The 19,012-nt window shown below is 45.6% G+C and overlaps 1 protein-coding gene across 16 annotated transcripts in view; it reads right to left on the bottom strand.

Annotated features, from left to right (window-relative positions):
- COL13A1 (collagen type XIII alpha 1 chain) overlaps positions 1 to 19,012 on the bottom strand; it is an 81,105-nt gene that overhangs the window by 44,062 nt on the left and 18,031 nt on the right. For 15 of the 16 annotated variants that reach the window (XM_031554386.1, XM_031554388.1, XM_031554379.1 and 12 more), the window contains exons 3-8: positions 11,137 to 11,144; positions 8,512 to 8,538; positions 6,888 to 6,923; positions 6,328 to 6,354; positions 3,682 to 3,732; positions 167 to 202 (exon numbers count right to left, since the gene is read on the bottom strand). In XM_031554386.1, the coding sequence (XP_031410246.1) occupies positions 167 to 202; positions 3,682 to 3,732; positions 6,328 to 6,354; positions 6,888 to 6,923; positions 8,512 to 8,538; positions 11,137 to 11,144 (185 nt within the window). The remainder of the gene's footprint in view (positions 1 to 166; positions 203 to 3,681; positions 3,733 to 6,327; positions 6,355 to 6,887; positions 6,924 to 8,511; positions 8,539 to 11,136; positions 11,145 to 19,012) is intronic. The other variant, XM_031554382.1, reaches the window with a different exon arrangement.

The following is a 19,012-nucleotide window of genomic DNA, read 5'->3' as shown; positions in this document are numbered from 1 at the left end:
AAAAAGAAAAACAAAAGAAGGAAGGAAATGAAGAAAAAATTACTTTTTCCAAGAGTATCAGATCAGATCCTTGGCATCAGACAGATGATAAGGAACAGCAAGCACTAATGATACTTCTTAGTAATACCACACACACGTACCTCATCAATCTAGCTGTTACACTTACCGGGAATCCAGGAAAACCTCTTGTTCCAGGCTGTCCCTGGAAAGGATGAAACAGAGACAGCAGTTTAGAGGAACTGAAGGGGATTCCTATGGACCCTGAGTTCTGTCTATGAAATCTTGAAATCTTTTCTCTAGCCTCTGCCCATTTATCCCACAGCTCTCCAAGGAGCTACCCAAGACCTCCAAGGAGAATGTGACTTGGGAAGAAGGGGAAATCTCACATTCCCACTCCAATTTATACAGGGCCAGGAAAATGCTGGAGCAGGTCCAGTTTGGACTGCAAGCAGTTTCCTTGAAGTTTCTCCATTAATTAAATGGGTGTCCCTAGCCCATACACGAGCCGTTTGGAGTATGTTCCAGAGGCTGAGCTCATTTTATGGCAATTCTTGCTGCCATAAAAAAACCGGAGGCGTTTAATGCAGGATGCTGCTCTGTGCAAGACAAACCTTGCAGGTCACTGGTGTCTAAATACAGCCATTCCTCGTCTCCTCCCTCCCCTGTGTCATGTCCCAGTGTATTCATTTTCCTCACAAATAATTCTGGCCAAGGTACGACTTTTCTCTTTGGCTGCTTTTTCTCATCGAAGAGCTAAGAGAAAAAGGAGTGGCATTATAAGGAATGTGAGCATCAAGCCCTTTACCCTTGCCTTTTCCTGGTTAGCCAGGGCTGGCTACCATTTGAGAATAGTTACAGTAAACACTCTGATTTGCAATGTATTTAGTAGCTTCTTCGTTACTCGCTTAAACACACTGGGGTGGGTGAGAGGTGGGGATAGAAAGAAAAAATAAAAAGAAGAAATAGTTCTTCGCATAATTCTTCTGTGACATCCCAAGACACAGGTACCCTAGCTCTTTGAGCATCTAGTAAAAATACCAGTTTACTTGAGGATTGTTATTGTATGTTTTGTCTCCTAGGAAAGATCTGGGTATAAGAAAAAGTTTGCTTTTTCGCCTTAACTAGAGCAATCCAAAGGAAGGGAAAGAACAGTACAGGTTGGCCCGGCTGCAAGGGGCTGATGAGGATTGCCATAGCAAAGCAATGCTGTCCTCTTGGGAGAGAGCTCTTAGCCTCATCACCAGGAGAGGTAAGATCTTCAGGTTGCATCTCTTCCAGCCTCCCTGCCCCTGCAGAGAGGCTCAGTGGGGATTCAATCCTGCTGAGGATGGGGATAAATAACCTCTTCGCACAACTTGAGGGCTGCCCCTACCACAGAGTGCCTGGATTTGCACCAAACAGTTGTTTTTATACACAGTGCTAGCAGGACCTGATTACATTTTGCATTGTTTTCTTAGTTTCACTAAGTTGAACTTGGTCAACTTTGCTTTGCATTGCAAGATACATATAAAACCACCTGGTCCCATTGGCCAGTGACCAGGAGGGAAGATAGGCTATAAATTAAAGAATTTGACCACCACTGCTTTCTGAAAAGGCGAAAATCAAGTAGAGCCTAGCCACAATTCATTAATTCTGGCTCCCTGCTGGAAGTCTCCCCAGACAAGAAGTGCTAAAAAAAGAATTAAGGAGAAAATCTGGAAATGGTGCAATTTGGCTTCCTCTCTAGACTGCAGACTGTTTCCTCTTTCTCCTTGGAGGACGGCAGAGTGATTTGCACGGTATCAGGCCAAAACAACAGTTCACAGTGAGTGATTCCAAGAGTCTGTTTTTGTTGGGTAGCTGTTTTTCCTTGTCTTCTTTTTAAGATGTTGATCCTATGAAGTATGTAATCCCGGGAGCTGCCAAATCATGAAGATCATCTGTTTCTACCACTATCGGCACACTGTCCCTCTCTGGCCAGGAGTTAAGCAGCTCTGAGCAAAAACTTTAACCTTCAAATGAAAATCTGGAAACTATTTCTCATCCCACATCTTCCCAAGTGGCCCCTTGGCTGGGGTTCCTGTGTTTGTATTCGGTGCTCAGCCATCCTTCTGACCTACCACCAGCTTCCCTGGAAATGGGATCATCTTCACAAGGGCTATGGGGGAGAAGCGGGGAGCTGCCCCACTCTTCACACCTCGGGGCTCTGACCAAATTAGGTAAAAACTCCTCTTAAAAATCACTTGCCATCTAAGTTTTCTGTTTTGTTTTGTTTTGTTTTTTTGAGGTGCAACATGTTCTGTGCTTTCTCAAATGGCAGCAAAGGCAATGAGGCTGCACTGAAAGAGACATAAAGTCTGTCTTGCAGACATGTCCTCAGGGAAAGAGCAGTGCCCAGCTACGTTTGCAGGTCCTACATCGATGGGGACCACCAGGTTTTCTCTCCTGTTACTATTTCATACTAGGCTGAGAGCTACAGCTTGAGGGAAACAGAAGAAACGTGCAGCCCTTACCTTCCGAAAACTGCTTGGGGCACTGGATGGCTTTTCTCAGAGATTAGCATGGAGGAAACCATCAGCCCACCCTCCTCACCTGGCCAAGTGACCAGGGCTGATCTGTTGTGTAACAAATGCTTAAGGAAATTCTTTTGCTTCAGTTCTGTCGCTTCTCAAACTCCAGTGTGCCGCGCAGGTGGGCCTGGGAGCCCACAAAGCTGTTACTTATTAGAAACTCTTCTTTTGGAAATCTAATTGGAAAGCCAGATGTAGCCAAGCATTCGTGCTGCCTAGGTCTCTCTCACTTGACCTCTGCTGTGAAACAAAAGTCGCCAGCAGCCCATCCTCTTGGCAGGTCAAGGACAGTGCTCTTCACAGGTTAATCAAAATCGGAAGTGCCCAGAGGGAGGGAGAGAATGAAGTCCCTGGGTCTTTTCTCATGGAAATCCCCAGAGAAGGCTGCATAGGGATGGAGTGAGGAGGACTGGCTGCATCTGCACAAAAGCAGAGGCTTGATGGCTGAACTGCAGAGCAAGAAACATCCAGTGCTTAGGGCACATAAGTGCTCCAGCCCTTAATACTGTGCTGGCCTGTTTTTACTGACCCTACACTTACAAAAAGTTTTGTCTGGCTGACTTCTTGCTTTTGCTGGAGTGGGGTGCAAAATCCTCCCTTGCCTTTCCTCTGCTCCCCAGTCAGCAAAGAGGACTACAGTGGCAAGGTAACTACACTGTAAAGAGTTTCCAAGGCTTTGGGTACTGACAAGGACCTCTGGACTCTGATCTATCCATTTTTGTGAGTTCTCTAGCTGCCAGCTTAGCTCTGATCCTGCTCTTCTGCAAAATCAGGGGAGTCTGTCCTTCACTAATGAAACCAAAGGCTGAGATCAGCCAGGCAAATAGCACATTCTCCTCAAAAACAGGAGTGGTCCTGTGCAAGAAATATGTTTTTTTCCTTTCAAATACAGGACTATAGTTTCCTTGCAAGGCGAGGCTTCTTCGTCTATTCTGAAGTATGAGCTGTAATTTCATTATATATAGTATATAATAGCGGTATAAAACCAAGCCTGGCTCAGCATGGGAACCACATTATACAGGGGTTTTGCTCTCTCCAGCTGATGCTGTCTTGCTGCCCCTCCTAAATGTTTGTTTCCCTGTAACTTGCCCACATCCTGAATCAGTCAAAAATAGAGAGGAAAGTCACTCACGGGTGGACCACGGGGTCCAATGATAGACATGCCTGCTTCTCCTGGAGCACCCTGCAGAGAGACAGAGAAAGGAAAACGGTGAGTAAAGGTGAAAATACAATGAAAATGACATTTCCATCAAGACTGAGATTTAATGAGGTTGCTCAAGGTATAAGAATGTCAGGGCTCACGCGGCAGTTGCCATTCTGGCCTCCCCCATCTCACTCTGGGAGGAGAGATGTAATTTGGGACTATCTGTACACAACAAAAAAATAAAGTTGTGCAGCAAGTAAAATTATAAATGCGTAAAACACTTGTTGGCAAAACACAGGCTCTGCCCCCTTGCAAATGTGAAAGACTGCCTGAAATCCCTGTTGCCGCCAGAATACGTCTGGTCAAACTTCAGCTTGAGAGAATAGTAATGTTTTTCCATAGTTTCCATTGCTAATGCTCACCCTCGGTCCCTGGTCCCGCTCCACCCACAGTTTGGAACTTTGTAAGCACTTTCCACATTCCTCCCCAGATACAGCTACATTTTAGTGACTGCTTTTTGCCCATCCTGTACATTCTTTGTAAAGCAACCTGTCTTCTGCAAACAGGCAAAACATGTGGGGAAAAATAACCTAAGAAAACCCCACAGATTCTGAATATTCTCCGGTGATCGTTTCTAAGAACATCCTTTGTAGGCAGTATGGAAACACTGGCTGGAGAGCTCCATACCAAAGACCATGTTCTCTCTTACAGACTAAGATTACATGAACTGGCCATGTTTTCTGACTGCAAAGCTAGCTATTCTATGAATAGGTCAATTGAGACTTAATGACCGGGCAGGAATGCAAAAGTTTAGGTCTAAATTAAATAACTCGAGGTTGAAGCAGCTTCACATGCTGCACTGTATAAAGTGTGTGTTCAGAGTGGAGAAGGGGGAATCTAGAAAATAAAGGGCTTGCTCAACTTTGGTTTCTGGAAGAAACTGGGTCTGCCATGGAGACAAGCAGTATAATTAATGATATATCACACTGATTCAGTTTGGGCTAGATCCTAAGACAAACATCAATTCTGAGACCATTCTAGTACCTGAAAACCAATACTTGAGATCTTGCCTCTCCTACACCAAGCTGCAAAACAAGACGACTTTGTGGCTGATTTCCAGCCCAGTTAGGGCCCAGTGCAGAGGTCCCAGCAGCAATAATCTGCCATACCACACATGCCCCATAGATCCCAATGCAAGGGCTGGGTCAGTAGCGGCACAGGCTGCCTTCATTCTTGCAGCAGGCGCTGACAGCCCACCCAGAGCCTGGACCAGCCAGGTCTGTGGGCTCTATGTGCTTGACTGACAATCTCAAAGCTGCTGGTGAAAGTGCAGTACAATTTGCCCAAGGCTTTTTCTCTTTTAAAGCGTGAACTGCACTAAGTGGACATGGAAACAAGTCCTTAAGTCAGTAACAGGCAGCTGATAAGAGACACACAATTAACAGTTGCCAGAACAGCAGCTGAGCTCTCTCCTTCCCACAGTTCAAGATAACCTGCATACCCGGGAAGCCTCTCACACATTCTGCACCACAGACAAAAGAAGAAGGGATATGGTGAGCTCCAGGGAAATGGGAGCCAGGGGCAGCTGGTCAGCTGCTTCCTGACAGCACTGGGGAAGAGCCTCATTTGTGTGCATATCAGCTCAGATGGGATGAGGATGGAAACAGCAAATCCCTTGCTGGAAAAGCAAACAGCCCCTCTCCAGCTCCTAGCCACCCACGATGTGCAATGGGCAGGAAACATTGTGTCTTTAGAAAGCACTGTGTATCCCTGAGAGGCGGCTCCAGAAGCACCCAGGGCAGGGCAGCTGTTGGATGGAGCATCCCATAAACCCATGAAGCCTGCAAGCAACAGAACTCTCTGCAAAACCAAGCTGGGACAGCCAAGGACCTCACAGAGGGCTTTAGGGAAGTACAGGCAATTAAGAGTGAAATCTTGGTCTGTTAGATAACATTTATAGGCTCCAAAGAACAAGCAGAAGCCTGAAAGCAAGGAGAGAGACTCTGCATCCTAACTCACTCTTCCTTGCTGTATTTTTCTATCTTCCATGGAAAGGAGCAAATGGCGCTGGTATGGTGGTGCCCCGCACACATGATTCCCTTACTAGGTGAATATTCATCTCTTTCCTAGTTTCTATAACTCGCTGCTTCTGGCTGCAGATTCCCAGTTATTCATACACCTCAAATGCACATCTTCACTACTCTTGTGGATGCCAAGTCCCACCATGTCAGAAACAGGAGCATGCCATCCCATTTTCCTTGTTGTGGCTCACAGCAGAGATTGTGCTGACCCAAGAGGCAGAGTGGAACTGCAAGGGTAATTAGGGCAAGCAGTGCTGCCAGCGTAGAAGAAACTCAGTGGTTAACACCCAGGAAGCCTTGAGGGGAGCCTTGCATGAGCCTGCCAACTCATACACTGTTAGTAAATTGTCATAAACAAGAAACACAGCTTTTTTGGAGGCTGAGTGGCCTGGGAGGAGTCTGGGAGATAAACTTACCCTGCTGGCAGAGAGCAGGCACCCCAGGGTGTGGAAACCCAAAGTTGGCTGCAGGGCCGGCGCTGCAGCTAAGGTGTTTGGGCTGGCCCTCTAGGAGGGCAGCCAGAGATACTAAGGGCTGCAAGGAGCCAACTCACCTTCTCTCCGGGTTGCCCTTTTAGTCCCTGGGTCATTGGCACCCATCGCAGCCACATGCAATAGGGTGCAGGGGAGAGAGAAAGAGAAAGAGACACAAACACAAGCGTCAGCGGCAAGGGCACACTCCCCTGCCCCAAAACCCAGGCTGCAGGGTTGGAATGAGAGGGGCAGCCACAGTTCCCACCCCAGCCCTCGTTCCCATCCTTACCCCAGGTTGTCTGAGTGGAGAGCAGCCCTAGAATGCAGTGCTCAGCCAGGCAGGGCATGGCCCCCTTGCTTGGGGCAGGGTTATTTGGAAAGGGCAGCAGTAGGCAGTGGGCAGGGGTGCACGTTAGCAAGCCCATGGTTAGCAGAAAGGAAGGAAACATCCTTCACATGTATGCGGTTTACAGGGCTGACTACCCCATTGCAACTGGGAGAGCCTCCTCAGGTGTGGGTCTTGGAGAGGGTGGCTCTCCTCACGCTGACACCATCCCAGATTCAGCCTGGAAGTATTTTGACATCTCAGGGTTTGAAGAGGAGAGGGAGGGCAAGGAATATGCTAGAGGTCTCAACTTACCGGCCGCCCAGGAATCCCCATTGCGCCTTTGTCTCCCTGGCAATGAAGACAAAACCAGAGGCAATTGGAAACTGGCCAAAAGCAAAGTCATAAAGCTGCACAAATGAACTGTGCCACGGATGCAGCTGAGGGCTGCAGTGCAAGCATCCAGGGATTTTGAGAGAGGAAGAGAGCAAGTTATAGAAAAAGTATGTCTGTGGGGACCCCAACCTATCTTTAAGAATCTGTGTAAGTCACCAGTGTGCCTGAGTGTAAGGCAAGCCAGAACATCTCACGACAGAAATAACATATAATGATTTAGGCAGGAAAAGGAAGGCAAGAGATTTTTTCAACCTAACCAAGTCTAATTCCAATTTCCTCCACTTCACAAAATCCAGGTCCTAGGAACCAGCTTCATGCAATAGTCAAGTGTCACATTTTTTCTCTTTCTTCACTCAAGTCATCTCTAGTGTAAGCTATTTATTTATGAATTTATCACTCTTGGACTTGAAAGTATGCTCCTGTCCAGAAGCAAGAAAAAAAAAAATGTGGGAAAACAAGCTGACACAGGAAAATGTATGTCTGGAAGAAGTCATATGAGTGGCTGTGTTCAGTGTCCTCTACCCCTTTGAGAAACTACTCAGTGAATTGTCAGGGTGTGAACAATCCTAACAGCAGTTTAGGGAACAACTTTGGGTCAGGTGACACTGAACAGAGTCTTATAAACATATGAACACATATACCACAAGACCAGTGGCAATTTTCCTCAGCCACTTACCTCTAAGGCAGATTTCTACCTCATACATTTATAAAAAAGTAAATATCAGCCCTTTCTGCATTCCTGGTTGCCAAAACTTGGCTCTGGGCAGATTTGGAAGACAGTCATAAAGATCATTTCAGTAATCAGCTGCTATGGCTTCAATAAGCATGCAATTTTTGCTCTGTTTTGTAAAAATGACACAATGATAACCTCCCAGTTCTATTTCCAGCAATGTCTGTGATTTTCTTGTATTCTCTTTCCCCTGGCTACTTCCCTAGATTCAAACCTAGATTTTTAGTTTCAGCAGCTGGAGACACTGGACCCACTGCTGTCACTTCTTTGTGCCTTGTCCACTTCCAATGTGTATGAACATAGCCTAAAATCTTTAGAAGAGAAATGCACTTCACTCTTTTCCTGGGTATATGCAGAGGTTTCTTTGTGCATCATAAAAAAAACACTACCAGAAAAGCAAGCTGCTCTGATCCCAAAATCTGTGCTCCTTCCTTACTCACAACCAACCCAGATGCAGATATGTTTACCATGGACTTTCACATTTTTGGAATTTCACATAGGGCTTGTAAATCCTCTTGCAATTACCAAGCCCCATCAGTAAGAAAATAGCACACTGCACCACTTCAAGGTGAAAAAGGCTTCTTCAATGTAGGAGGGTTCGTAAGGACTACATTGCCATTTTGATACCACAAAGTTCTTCTTGTTCCTAGGCTGTTAGGAGCCATGACCTGTTGGCAATCTGCTATTTTTCCCCATTAGTAATTTATGTGAGATTGCTACCTCCTCACAGCTTAAAAAACCTTGGAGGTCTATTGATGAATGTATTGCCAGACAGAAAGAGAGAACAAAAAAAAGAAAGAATGAAGTATTTACCGGAAGTCCTGGTCTTCCTGTAGCACCCTGAAACAGAATACACACACACACACACACACACACACACACACAAAAAATCAAAGTTAGCTTGATATAAAGAAATCATATGTAAGGGTTTAGGAAACAGAACAGTTAAAAATCTCTCCACTGCTTGTTGACCATAAGCTCTGATTGCTTTGGTTTCCTAATCACCTGTTCGTACAATGTTCTCTCCTTTCAGCATGGCTCTACCCACAGCTCACTGCCGGCAAAGGCTCTGAAGGTATCTGCAAGTCCATGGAGAACAAGCTAATTACAGGGCTCTGACTTTCTTCCTTAGTTTCCATCTGCTAAATATTAATTTTTCATGTATGGAATTGCTGCAGTTGCCACAGAAATGTTGCATGTTTAGAAATGGGAGGGAAAACATCCACGAAAGGATCTTTTCCTTCGGATGTGGTCCAGACAGCAAAAGAGTCCGGGAACCTCAGTACTATTGCACAATTTCATCATTTCCTTCCTTCTTCGCCCATTTCAGTCCCAATCTCACCAAATTTCTTGCATGACTGCGGGTTGCCCTTGCCTTCACCAAAGCCTTGGCTGACATCAAGGACAACAACGGGAGCATCTGTTGGGCAAGAGGAGAGTGTAAAGGCTCCTTTTGCTCCTGGGGCTGTTGTTCATCCTTTCCTCATCTTTTCCCCTAATTGACCAAGACTACAAGCTGGGCTCAGTGCATTTCTGAAGTGGATTTCTGTCCATTCCCCAGCCAACATCAGCACCAGGGGCTCAGCCCTACCACCCCACACGTCTTTTGTAAGCTCGGAAAGAAATCCGAGAGAGAGGTGCGAGCTCATCAGTGCTTTGGGGTCGCTATCTAGAATGACATACATGTCTGACAGACAGCAGACAGCCAGGCAGGAGCCCCTGTCTGTTGCTCATAAGCATGAATTTTCATCCGGTTTTAATAATAAGAAATACGTGGGGAACAAGTATTTCCCATCTTAACACAGAGGACTCTGCTCGCCTCTTCAGCCATGAGCTTCTGCTCACAGCAGCTGAACCAGTCTCACTTGCCAGCCCCTGGGAAACCCAGAGCTTCTAAGTGAGACAAAGGTGTGTTAGCTCAGGACAAATTCCACTTTGGCTAAAGATGCTCAGTCTGCCTGACTTCCTCTTGTTATTTCTATTGGCTGTCACACTCCTCACGGCCCATCCTAGAAGTCTGCATGTGGAGACAGGTTCAGGGGTCGCAGGAAGCCAGGATACGGTAGCATATATTGTCAGCACTTCTCTGGTGGTCCCACGCGTTTCTGCCAGACTTCAATCTTTCATTATGATATTAAATTTCTAGCCCTTTTTGTTGCAAAGAAAGCCTGGACTGTGCGTCCTCCTCGCCCTGCAAAAGCACACACTGCTCTCCAGGAGATGTCTGCACTGACCTATTGCTTTCTTTCCTGTTTCTAACGGCAATAATATAAATGCCAAAATCGCTACTAGTTTTGTGCCACATCCTTTTAGCATCAGTATGCGACTAACTGGGGCAGCTCCTTCCAGAGTCGTGATCTCTTCCCTGTAACCCAAATCTAATGCTGAAATACATTCACTTCAATGGCCAGCTCTGAAAGTCCCTGGGATAAATGACTGCTGAAGGTTTGCGTGGATCAAGGCTTCCAGCTGTAAAATACTTTCAGACCTTCTGGCGTGGAAGGTGCAACTTTCTGGAAGATTGCTGCCATTAAAAGGGACTGTGCTCATATATCTGTGGGAATCCAGACTACAGCATTTTTGACTTGATGAAAGGGGAAAATAGGTTGTGCAGCAACTGCTTCTCCTCGGAACGTCATCTGCAAACTGTTTAAGACATTTTTGCAAGAACAGACAAAAGATGACTACCGTATGTTTAACTTCTCACATTCCTTCATACAAACCAAGTATAGTTACTCTATTGTACATGAATATAAGCCATTTCCTCTGGAAGGACTGTGCTAGAGACAATATAATGTTTCTTTATAATCCTGTGAGATGTCGATACATGGCCTCATTCCTTGCATTACTTCTGATTCACTGTGGGTCTCTTAATAGCTGTAAGAAAACTTCTGCAATAACCTAGCTGTTTCCCTGCAGCCTAAATCATCTGCACTGAGGTTTTGCATTAGCTAACATTTGAAAAGGAAGCTGTCAACACACTTCTCCCTCTGAAATTGATAGTTACCCAGCTACACTTGAAGGCCCAGCAGTTCAGCAAGCCTGGGTGATAGCAGCAAGCAAGTCCCTACAGCTCAGCTTGCACCATGTGTTTGCGATCTGTCTTTCCGTTTTTCACAAACATGTCTCGTTCAGCGTGTGGCATCCAATGCATGTGAAGCACATGCAGCTGATCCCCTTGGGGTATGTGGGGCCAAGTGCTAATGCACAGATTTCTGAGCCCTCGTATTTGCTTTGTCCCCAGCCCTGCAATCCATTTGTCTCGCCCTCAGAAGTTGTGACATAGCAAAGAACAACTCCATCCCAACACAGCTCCTGAGCACCCACAGTACTTGCTGTTTGTGAGATCCCAAGGTGGACACCACAGACTGGAGACTGCCAGTTCATGCCCCACAAACCATGTCAGTAGCTTGTACACCATAGAGTTTCAGTACTTACAGGTGGACCTGAAATAGAGAAAGAAAAAGAAAAAAAAAAAAAACAGAAAAAAAAACACCCATGAATTAATTTTTAATGCAATAAGTCCTAAGGAGAATGGCTAATTAAACACATTGTTACTGTCTTTTTGGGCTGATACTCACATTGCTCCCATTTCCTGATGCACTTCCAACCACCTCCTTGGTCCTTAATTAAGGTATTCACACAATTAGCAGCATTGCTTGCCAGTCACCACAAGTACAGGGCAGCCCCAGAAAGCATGTTGGGAAGGCTGTAAGTCAGGCTGTATGCTCCTTGTTGGTACCTTGCTACATCGGGGTCTCCTCCTTGAGGGTGACACTGCTAAGCATGGGGGACTCATTACATGCGGAACTCCCCCTCACATCCCACCTGCCCATCAGAGTCAAGAAAGTTAAGCCTGGGAAGGTGAGAGCCCCTGTGTTGCTAAGATGCGCACACATCTGCCATCAGCAAACCCGCAGAGGTTCATGAGGAAAACTATAGCGACTGAACACATTGGGTGCCTTTTCTCCATAGTACAAGCTCATTTTCTTTTTTGCTTTTGCCTCTGTTCCCTTAGGAGGCAATCTGCCCTCTTGGAAGAGATCCCCTCAAAACCTGTGGGTTTATTTTTGATTGCAAAGCCTTGCAGAAGCTGCCAGTGTGGAGCACTGCATCTCCCTTGTATAGAACCACTGCACCATACAGACAAGGGCTTAAATAGCACTTCTTTCATCAGTTCCCAGAAATTTCCTCAAAACCCTGACAGATATTGTGTGCAGAAAGAAATCCCTGGACTCACTATTTTGTGGTTTCCTCTCTATGGGAGAATTGAGACACACAATACAAATGTCAGGGGTTTCTACATTTTCCATACTTCCTAGACACTCTTTTTCCCTTTTTTTTTTTTTTTTGCTTATTTTTTGTCTCCGCATCAAGTGCCAAGAGGTAAAACTAAGCAGTATAGCAGGCAATCTGACAGATAACAGGCAGCAACCCATACTTTGCACGGGGCGTAGATGTCATGGCGAACACCTGCAGAATACATTGTCATCCTGAAAATGCCCCTGGATGAATGTCCATAACGTATAGGAGACTTCAGATGAACAAACATTTTCTGTGTTGGAAAAGTCTCATCAATATGATGCTAGCAAACAGTTTGGCTATCTAGCTTCAATAACCTAAAAATTACAAAGTCAAACAATATTTTTAGCTTTGTGCTCAACTTTCATCTAAGTTGATCAAAAAAAGGGTACTCTTCTGTTAAAATAAAATAAATTTAAGAGTTAAGCATATTGCTGGGGATCAACAGAGCTAGGGCTGAGCCAGAAGGCTCAACAACCCAAAATGAGAACAACTCTACCCAAATTTAGGACAGGAAGTCAGTGGGCACCAGACCTGGTTGATCAGCAATTGCCTGCTGCCAGTGTTGGTGCTGGTCACTGTCCTACAAATGTCCCACATCTAAACAACAGAAGAGTTTCTGATCAGAGGTCATTTTGGAGGGCTAAGTCAGATTCAGATCCAGGAATCCCAATTTCTGCCAGACTGGGAGAGAAAAAAAAAAAAAAAAGCTTTTTTGAGTTTGACTTGGATGACAATGAGGTTCTGTGAGAGAGCTGTTTTGGAGATATTTTGTTTCCGAGTGAGCACCATGCCGCAAGGTCAGTGCTTACAGCTTGCCAATACACGGACTTTATTTCCATTAGCAACAGTATAGACCCTTAATAATCCGCCTACCCGTCTGCAAGGCTTTGGGGCACCCGTGGGTTGCATGAACCAAACTGCTTAGCTAACATTAACGACAAACAAACCCTGAGCTACCCCTGCCCTTCCACACCAAATGCAACCGGACAGCAGCACAGCCGCCAATGGTACTGCAGTACTGCTGAGAGAAAACACGAGCTTGTGTTTGCTCTAGAAGCTGCGTCTGCAGAGCAGAGTAAATCGGCAGTTCGGGATCCATTGGGCTGTGCACCCCACACAGATCAAAGGCTGGAGGCATACTGGAGGCCCATCTTTGTTATATGCCCTCTATAAAATTAATGGCTACACAAAGAGGAGCTACACAGTCTTGTATAAACATGCATCCGTGAGCTACAGGGACATGGCTTTGGCTGCAGTAACTCAGTCATAGAGACCATCCAGGGATCGGGATTCAAATGCTGTGTGATTCAAAAGAAAGCAAAGCTCTGCAGTCACTACTAAAGGCAACGTTACTTTGCATAGGGTAAGAAAGGAGGAAGGAAGAGGCACTGCTGGATGAGCTGCCATGGAGCACCAGGAATTTTACAAATTGAAATAATGCTTCAGAAATGTAGACTTATTACGTTCTGTCATAGTGATTAACAAGGTTAAGTAGAGCTTCTAAAGAGGCTTGGTCTTTAATATACTTTACTACTACAAGTAGTTTAATGTATATTAGAGAAAAAAGCAAGTAACCACTACCCTTGTGAGCAGAGCTCCAAAACCAAGCAAGAGCCTCTGAACACCAGGGCAGAGCTCAGCAGAGCTCCACAGGCTGCCTGTGCTGTTTCTAACAGGTGAGCAAACTGCACAGGTGCTTAGGAAAAGCAAGGTGAACTGCAGCAGTCACCATAAAGTCACCGTATTTTGAAACCCAACTCACCAGGGCCAGAGCATTCCTGGCGCTGGTGCAAAGGCTGCACCATGACCAATAGGCTGCAACAGGAGGGCTGAAAGGCACGGGAGGGCTGTAAGTGATCACTGTTTATCCAGCTGCAGCGCTCATTGAGCAGCAGGGGACAGAGGGATGGGAGGGAGCAAACGTGTTGGGAGTGGACGAGTGGGAGGAAGCAGCCAGCCTCCTGCAAAGAGACCTCCAGAGCACCTCTGAAAAGGAACATTAGAAAAACAGAAAGTTCTTGTGGGGATACCTGGGGTCCCTCCAAACATATGGACTTTGGAAACTAGCACCATCTGCATCGTCCCTTCTCCACTGTGCTGGTTTTTAGGCAGATAGAAACTCTCCTTATAGAAGTTTTGCCTTTCCTGAGGAGGTGAAAGAGCAGCTGTGGTCTGCAGCCCACCATATTGCATACAGAGAAGGCATGCTTGCAGTGAGCTGCAGGGCTGTGCCACAGAGCCCTCTACTCTCTTGTCTTTCCTCGTGGCCTGTTCAGTGACTCCATCTAAAACAAAACTGCAGTGACTCCTTTTCCCACAGCCACATAAAGAGATAAAAAGCCACCCTCCAAAGTGCAGTCTCCTTGGGCCCAGAATAGGGGATGCTTAGTTTTGTAAGTGGGTCATATTTATCCTAATCTGGAAAGTCCCATGTCCCAGTACATTGCATCTTAAAAGCCGGACAGCATTAGTGTGGGTCAGCATGGTGTGAGACCTTTCTGCTGATGGCAGAGATATCTCCCAGCAGTTCTCTCCAGACGATAGGATCACTGAAACTATTCCATCCATTTAAGGGCATTTCCCAACATCTGGAAAAGTGGCCATTCTTAAAACACTCTCAAATGCTGATGCTAAATTTTTGTTCCCCTGGCTTCTTGCAGTCAGTCTACAATGTAGGCGTCTTCCAGCTTGCTCCAAACATGAGGAATATTCTCCACATATGAGGAATTTCTTTATACTCCAAGGCACAAACGATATAAGGAGAGTAGGAAAACACATAAAGACGTTGACATTGCTTCCTTGGATCATCCTCACTACACACAGCAGCAGGAGGGGAAATGTAAACATGTAATCCATCCCTGCAAGGAAATCCAGCCATTTCCAGAGCCAGAAGGAAGCCATAGCGAGTTAGAGAGATACAGTTACTTCCTGACATTCAGGACTGTTAATTGATAACAAGATAGTTGTAGCCAGGCAATTAGTTATGAAATGCTGATTAAAATGTCAGCAGCCCTAGCACAATCCTACTTGGGGCAAGAAGCCCCTTTTAGCAGCACAGCCCCATTTCAGAGCAGGCAGACCCCTGGCTGGGTGTGTGGAGCATGGATGGTAGATTTTGCCTGTTTTGAAGACTGGCCATAATGCAGTTTTGAAGCCTGGGGGAGTTCTTATAGTCTTTTGGAGATATTTTCCTACCTCCATCAAGGGACAAATAATTCAAAAGAAGGTGGAGGGAGCATTAACTCAGAGAGCTGCAAGTGAAAAGGCAAAAATAGCATGTGCTTGCCTGGTAACAATAGAAATACTTGCCGTAATTCTATGATCTTAGTTCTAAGTTAAATTAAAGACAACTGAAAGCTTCAAAACAGAAAATGTTTTATCAGCAGTGATTTCCCAAAGCACGGTCCCCAGAAAAGTTGCTTCAGGTAATGTCAGCTATATGTAAAACTCCCTCCAAAGAGCACCAACCTCTGCTAAAGGCCAGGCCCTGTCCCCAGAACAGCTCCACGCAGCAAGGCAAGAGGTTCTTCAAAGAACCACAATAATGTTGACAGCAAAAAGGCTAGCAGGATTTCGCTGCCAAAAAATGTGACCAACGCTAAGCTGCGGCACCAGGTTATGCCAGTCACTCATGCTCGCCTCTGAAATCAAACCCATGAGATCACCGAGCCTCAGCAGTTGATATCAGCAGCTGTTGAGGATAGAAGTCACTGCTCAGGCACTCTGAGCATCCCCGTGCATCACCACCAGCCCCAGCCCAGGAGGAACCATCAAACAGAGAGCCAGAAAGAAGACCACGTCAAAAGCGAGCAGCAGGGAGGAGAAATAACTAATGAATTTCTCATGGATAAATTAAGATGATTTAACAGCAATTGCAAAAACAGTAGAGGAAGTCTAATAGTGAAGTTAATCAACGGACTCAAACTGCATCTCTGAGCATCCACATACTTTAAGAAATGTCTAAAAACACAAAAGGAGCAGAATGAGCCTCCAGAGCCAGAAGAGGAAAATCTGGGCCATCCGCAGCAAGCCCATTAGACAGAGTAAAATGCTCACAGGCAAGGGATCAGGAACAGAAATACTCTGACAAACATCGTGAAAACAAAGGAAAAGGGCAAAGAGCAGATAGCCCACAGGGTGCTATGGCTGCATCCAAGGTGAGCACAGCACCTCTGGCACTGCCACAGGACACAGTGGGATGGCTGGAGTGGGGCAGAACAGTACTTGCTTCGGGCAGGCATTCATAGGTCAATTTACTCTTTCCAAGCAGCAAACAATTGTGTTTATGCTGCCATGCTGAAACACTTAGCACCACAGAAAGCGAAGAAAACAGGGTTGGGAAGGGCCCCTGGGGTCAGCGCTCTCAGTGGGTTTTCTCTCTTGGGATCTGGAGGCCCCCTCTGGGTTTTCCAGAAGCAGTGAGGGCCCCTGGATGGTAAATTAAAAGCGGATGGCAGCAGGCTCGCTGTGCTTCACCACCTTCACCAAAGAGTCGGTGTGCCCTTGGGCTCTTGTAAACTGCCAGATGAAATCCACAGCTCTCAACTGTCCCATTTCTCTTCCCCTCCTGCCTCCCTCGGGCAAACCAAACAGAGATGAAAAGATTCCTGGGGAATGAGAGGGACATGAAATCAAGAAGGGAACATCTTCAAAGCAACCAGAGGAAAAAAGTCTCTACCTAGCCCATTTGGGCAAATATTTCTCTAACCTGCTCCTGTCCCTTTGCAGATGTAAAATTCCACACTCTTGCCTCGTGATCCAGTCCAGGGAATACTTGTACCCTGATTCATAAGGCCCTATTTATTATCTTTCTTAAAGGCTACCCAAAATTTTCAGTGTTGTTTAAGCCAACCGATGATCTCTCTGATGTACAGCAGGCTTGAAGAACAGTCTTGTTTTATTTCTCTCCTCTTTGCGGTCACCTTTTCCATGTTTGAAGTCTGCTTTCCTGCTCCCACTAGTCTTCTCTTGTCTTCAGACTAAACAAAACCTAATTTTTCCAGTCCCTTTGCAGCAGCCATGTTTCCTGGACCTCCGGTCATTCTCATCAGCTTGCTGGCTAAGTCAATGGCAGAAGGCTTGGCAAAGGCAGAAGACATGGTGTCAACATACCTCATCCATGAGCTCTTAGTCACAGAGGGAAAGCGAGTTTCTTCCTGACACTGCCTTTGCCTGATGTCCTCGTGTCTAGTGTCCACTCTCCTGCTCCACTGCAGGAGGACTCCGCACTTACCACGAACTTCTGTATTTTCTTGGTGTCCTTGATAGCCCTACTGTATATTATGCTTTCAGGTTTTCTTCCTGCATACTCATTTATTTCAAATCCTTCCAGCTTCACTTTCCTCTGTCATGAATCCCAGCTCACTGAGGAGTTTGTGATTTTCTTTTGTTGACTCCTTCCTATATCCTTTAAACCAGGATGGTTTCAGCACACACCTCTGACTATTAACTCTCCTCAAATCCTTCCCAAGGGACCCCATCACACTATTTCTCTTGTTCCTTCTGCCCTTTTGAAGTCCATCTCAAAGAACTGGACATTTGCATGAGCACCTCACAACTTGTAGTCTGAAGATATCCAATGCAAAAAGCTACCAGCCCGATGAAATCCTACTCTTGGCAGAGTAGATGTTTTACAGCCTTTTTGCAGCCACATTCTATATCTAACACATCCTCCAACACATCCTATTCCACACCAGAAACATGGAAGATGGTGTCTGAAAGCTCTAGAGATCCAAGCTGGTTTGAAAATCACATCTGGTTATTCAAAAGATCTGAAATTCCTCCACCAAGATGCTGACTATTTCGTCACTGCTTGGTTGGTCCCTGTACAAGTCCTACTCCCCAGTGAGCTGCAGAATTAGAACCACAAGGAAGAACTGGACAAAGTAAATCACGGCTGGTAAAGAGAAAAACAAAATCCACTGCACTTCTACTTCCTGTGAAAATCTCTCTCGTAATGCGGTTGTCTGGGAACAGCAGAAATTTGGAGCTTACTTCAGCTAATAATTATTTAAATCCATTCTCTAATTCCACACTTAAAATGCAAATGATGCATTTCACTTGTCAAATTTCTTCCTACGTCATTTTTGCAATTTGTAGTTTATTTTAGTACACTGTTACTATTTTTCTTTAATTCTTGTTTTTTTTCTCTCTTCTCCATCTGCTAACTCTTTTCTTCTTCCTTCCTCCTTCCAAAATATTTTGCAACTTTTGTAACAGCAAATTCTGTCACCTACTCAGGAAGAAACAAAAGACTATTGTGTTCCATTTATCTTATTTATAATAGATTCCTTCCTCAAATACCTTGTGGACTGCCAGTGCCGTATTCCAGATCTTGTCTCACACCCTTTTGAGTTATAAAAATGTTTGGGAGGGTCTTTCCTTTAACCAAGACGTTTTTCCACCCAAGTTGATTGATAGCTCCCAGTTACCACTAATTACCCTATCAGCAGTTGGACATAAGCCTAGCCACAGTGCTCTTCCTCCAGAGGCCAGCAATACATCCCTGTCACTTGTTATCCTCTTCTTCAAGGATGGAACAAACTAACTAATTAAAGACACCATAAATTCTTCCTTCGGGCTCTTTCCTGATGTGCTGCCTTGTTTCCAAACAGATGATGTGGAGCAGAGAAGGGCTTATGCTAGTCCTTTCAAAAGGAAAAATGTGACAGGGTTTCTGAGCCCAAGTGGGTTTGCACAGCATGTTTTATTGCACAGGAAGAGGAGGGCACCCATTCATTCATTCAAATCTAGTTAACACTTTCTTAGCACACCTCAGACTCTGAAAGGTTTGCTTAGCTTGGCTCCTACCCCTGTGCAGGGCTCTGCCTCGGAGGAAGCAGGCTGGGGCAGCTCACACAGATGGAGACAACCCATGCTGGCTAACAGCAATAAAAGGGTTCACAACTTTCCCTGCCTAGAATGAACTGGCATGCAGATCCCTTCCATGAAACCTCCAGTGCCCAAATCAGATGTGTTGCACAGCCTGTGTTACAGAGAGACACGGGAC

Source organism: Meleagris gallopavo, chromosome 8, assembly GCF_000146605.3.
Source record: "Meleagris gallopavo isolate NT-WF06-2002-E0010 breed Aviagen turkey brand Nicholas breeding stock chromosome 8, Turkey_5.1, whole genome shotgun sequence".
Lineage (NCBI taxonomy): Eukaryota > Metazoa > Chordata > Aves > Galliformes > Phasianidae > Meleagris > Meleagris gallopavo.
The sequence above is the reverse complement of the archived record's forward strand: the minus strand, read 5'-3'. Positions and strand labels throughout refer to the sequence as shown.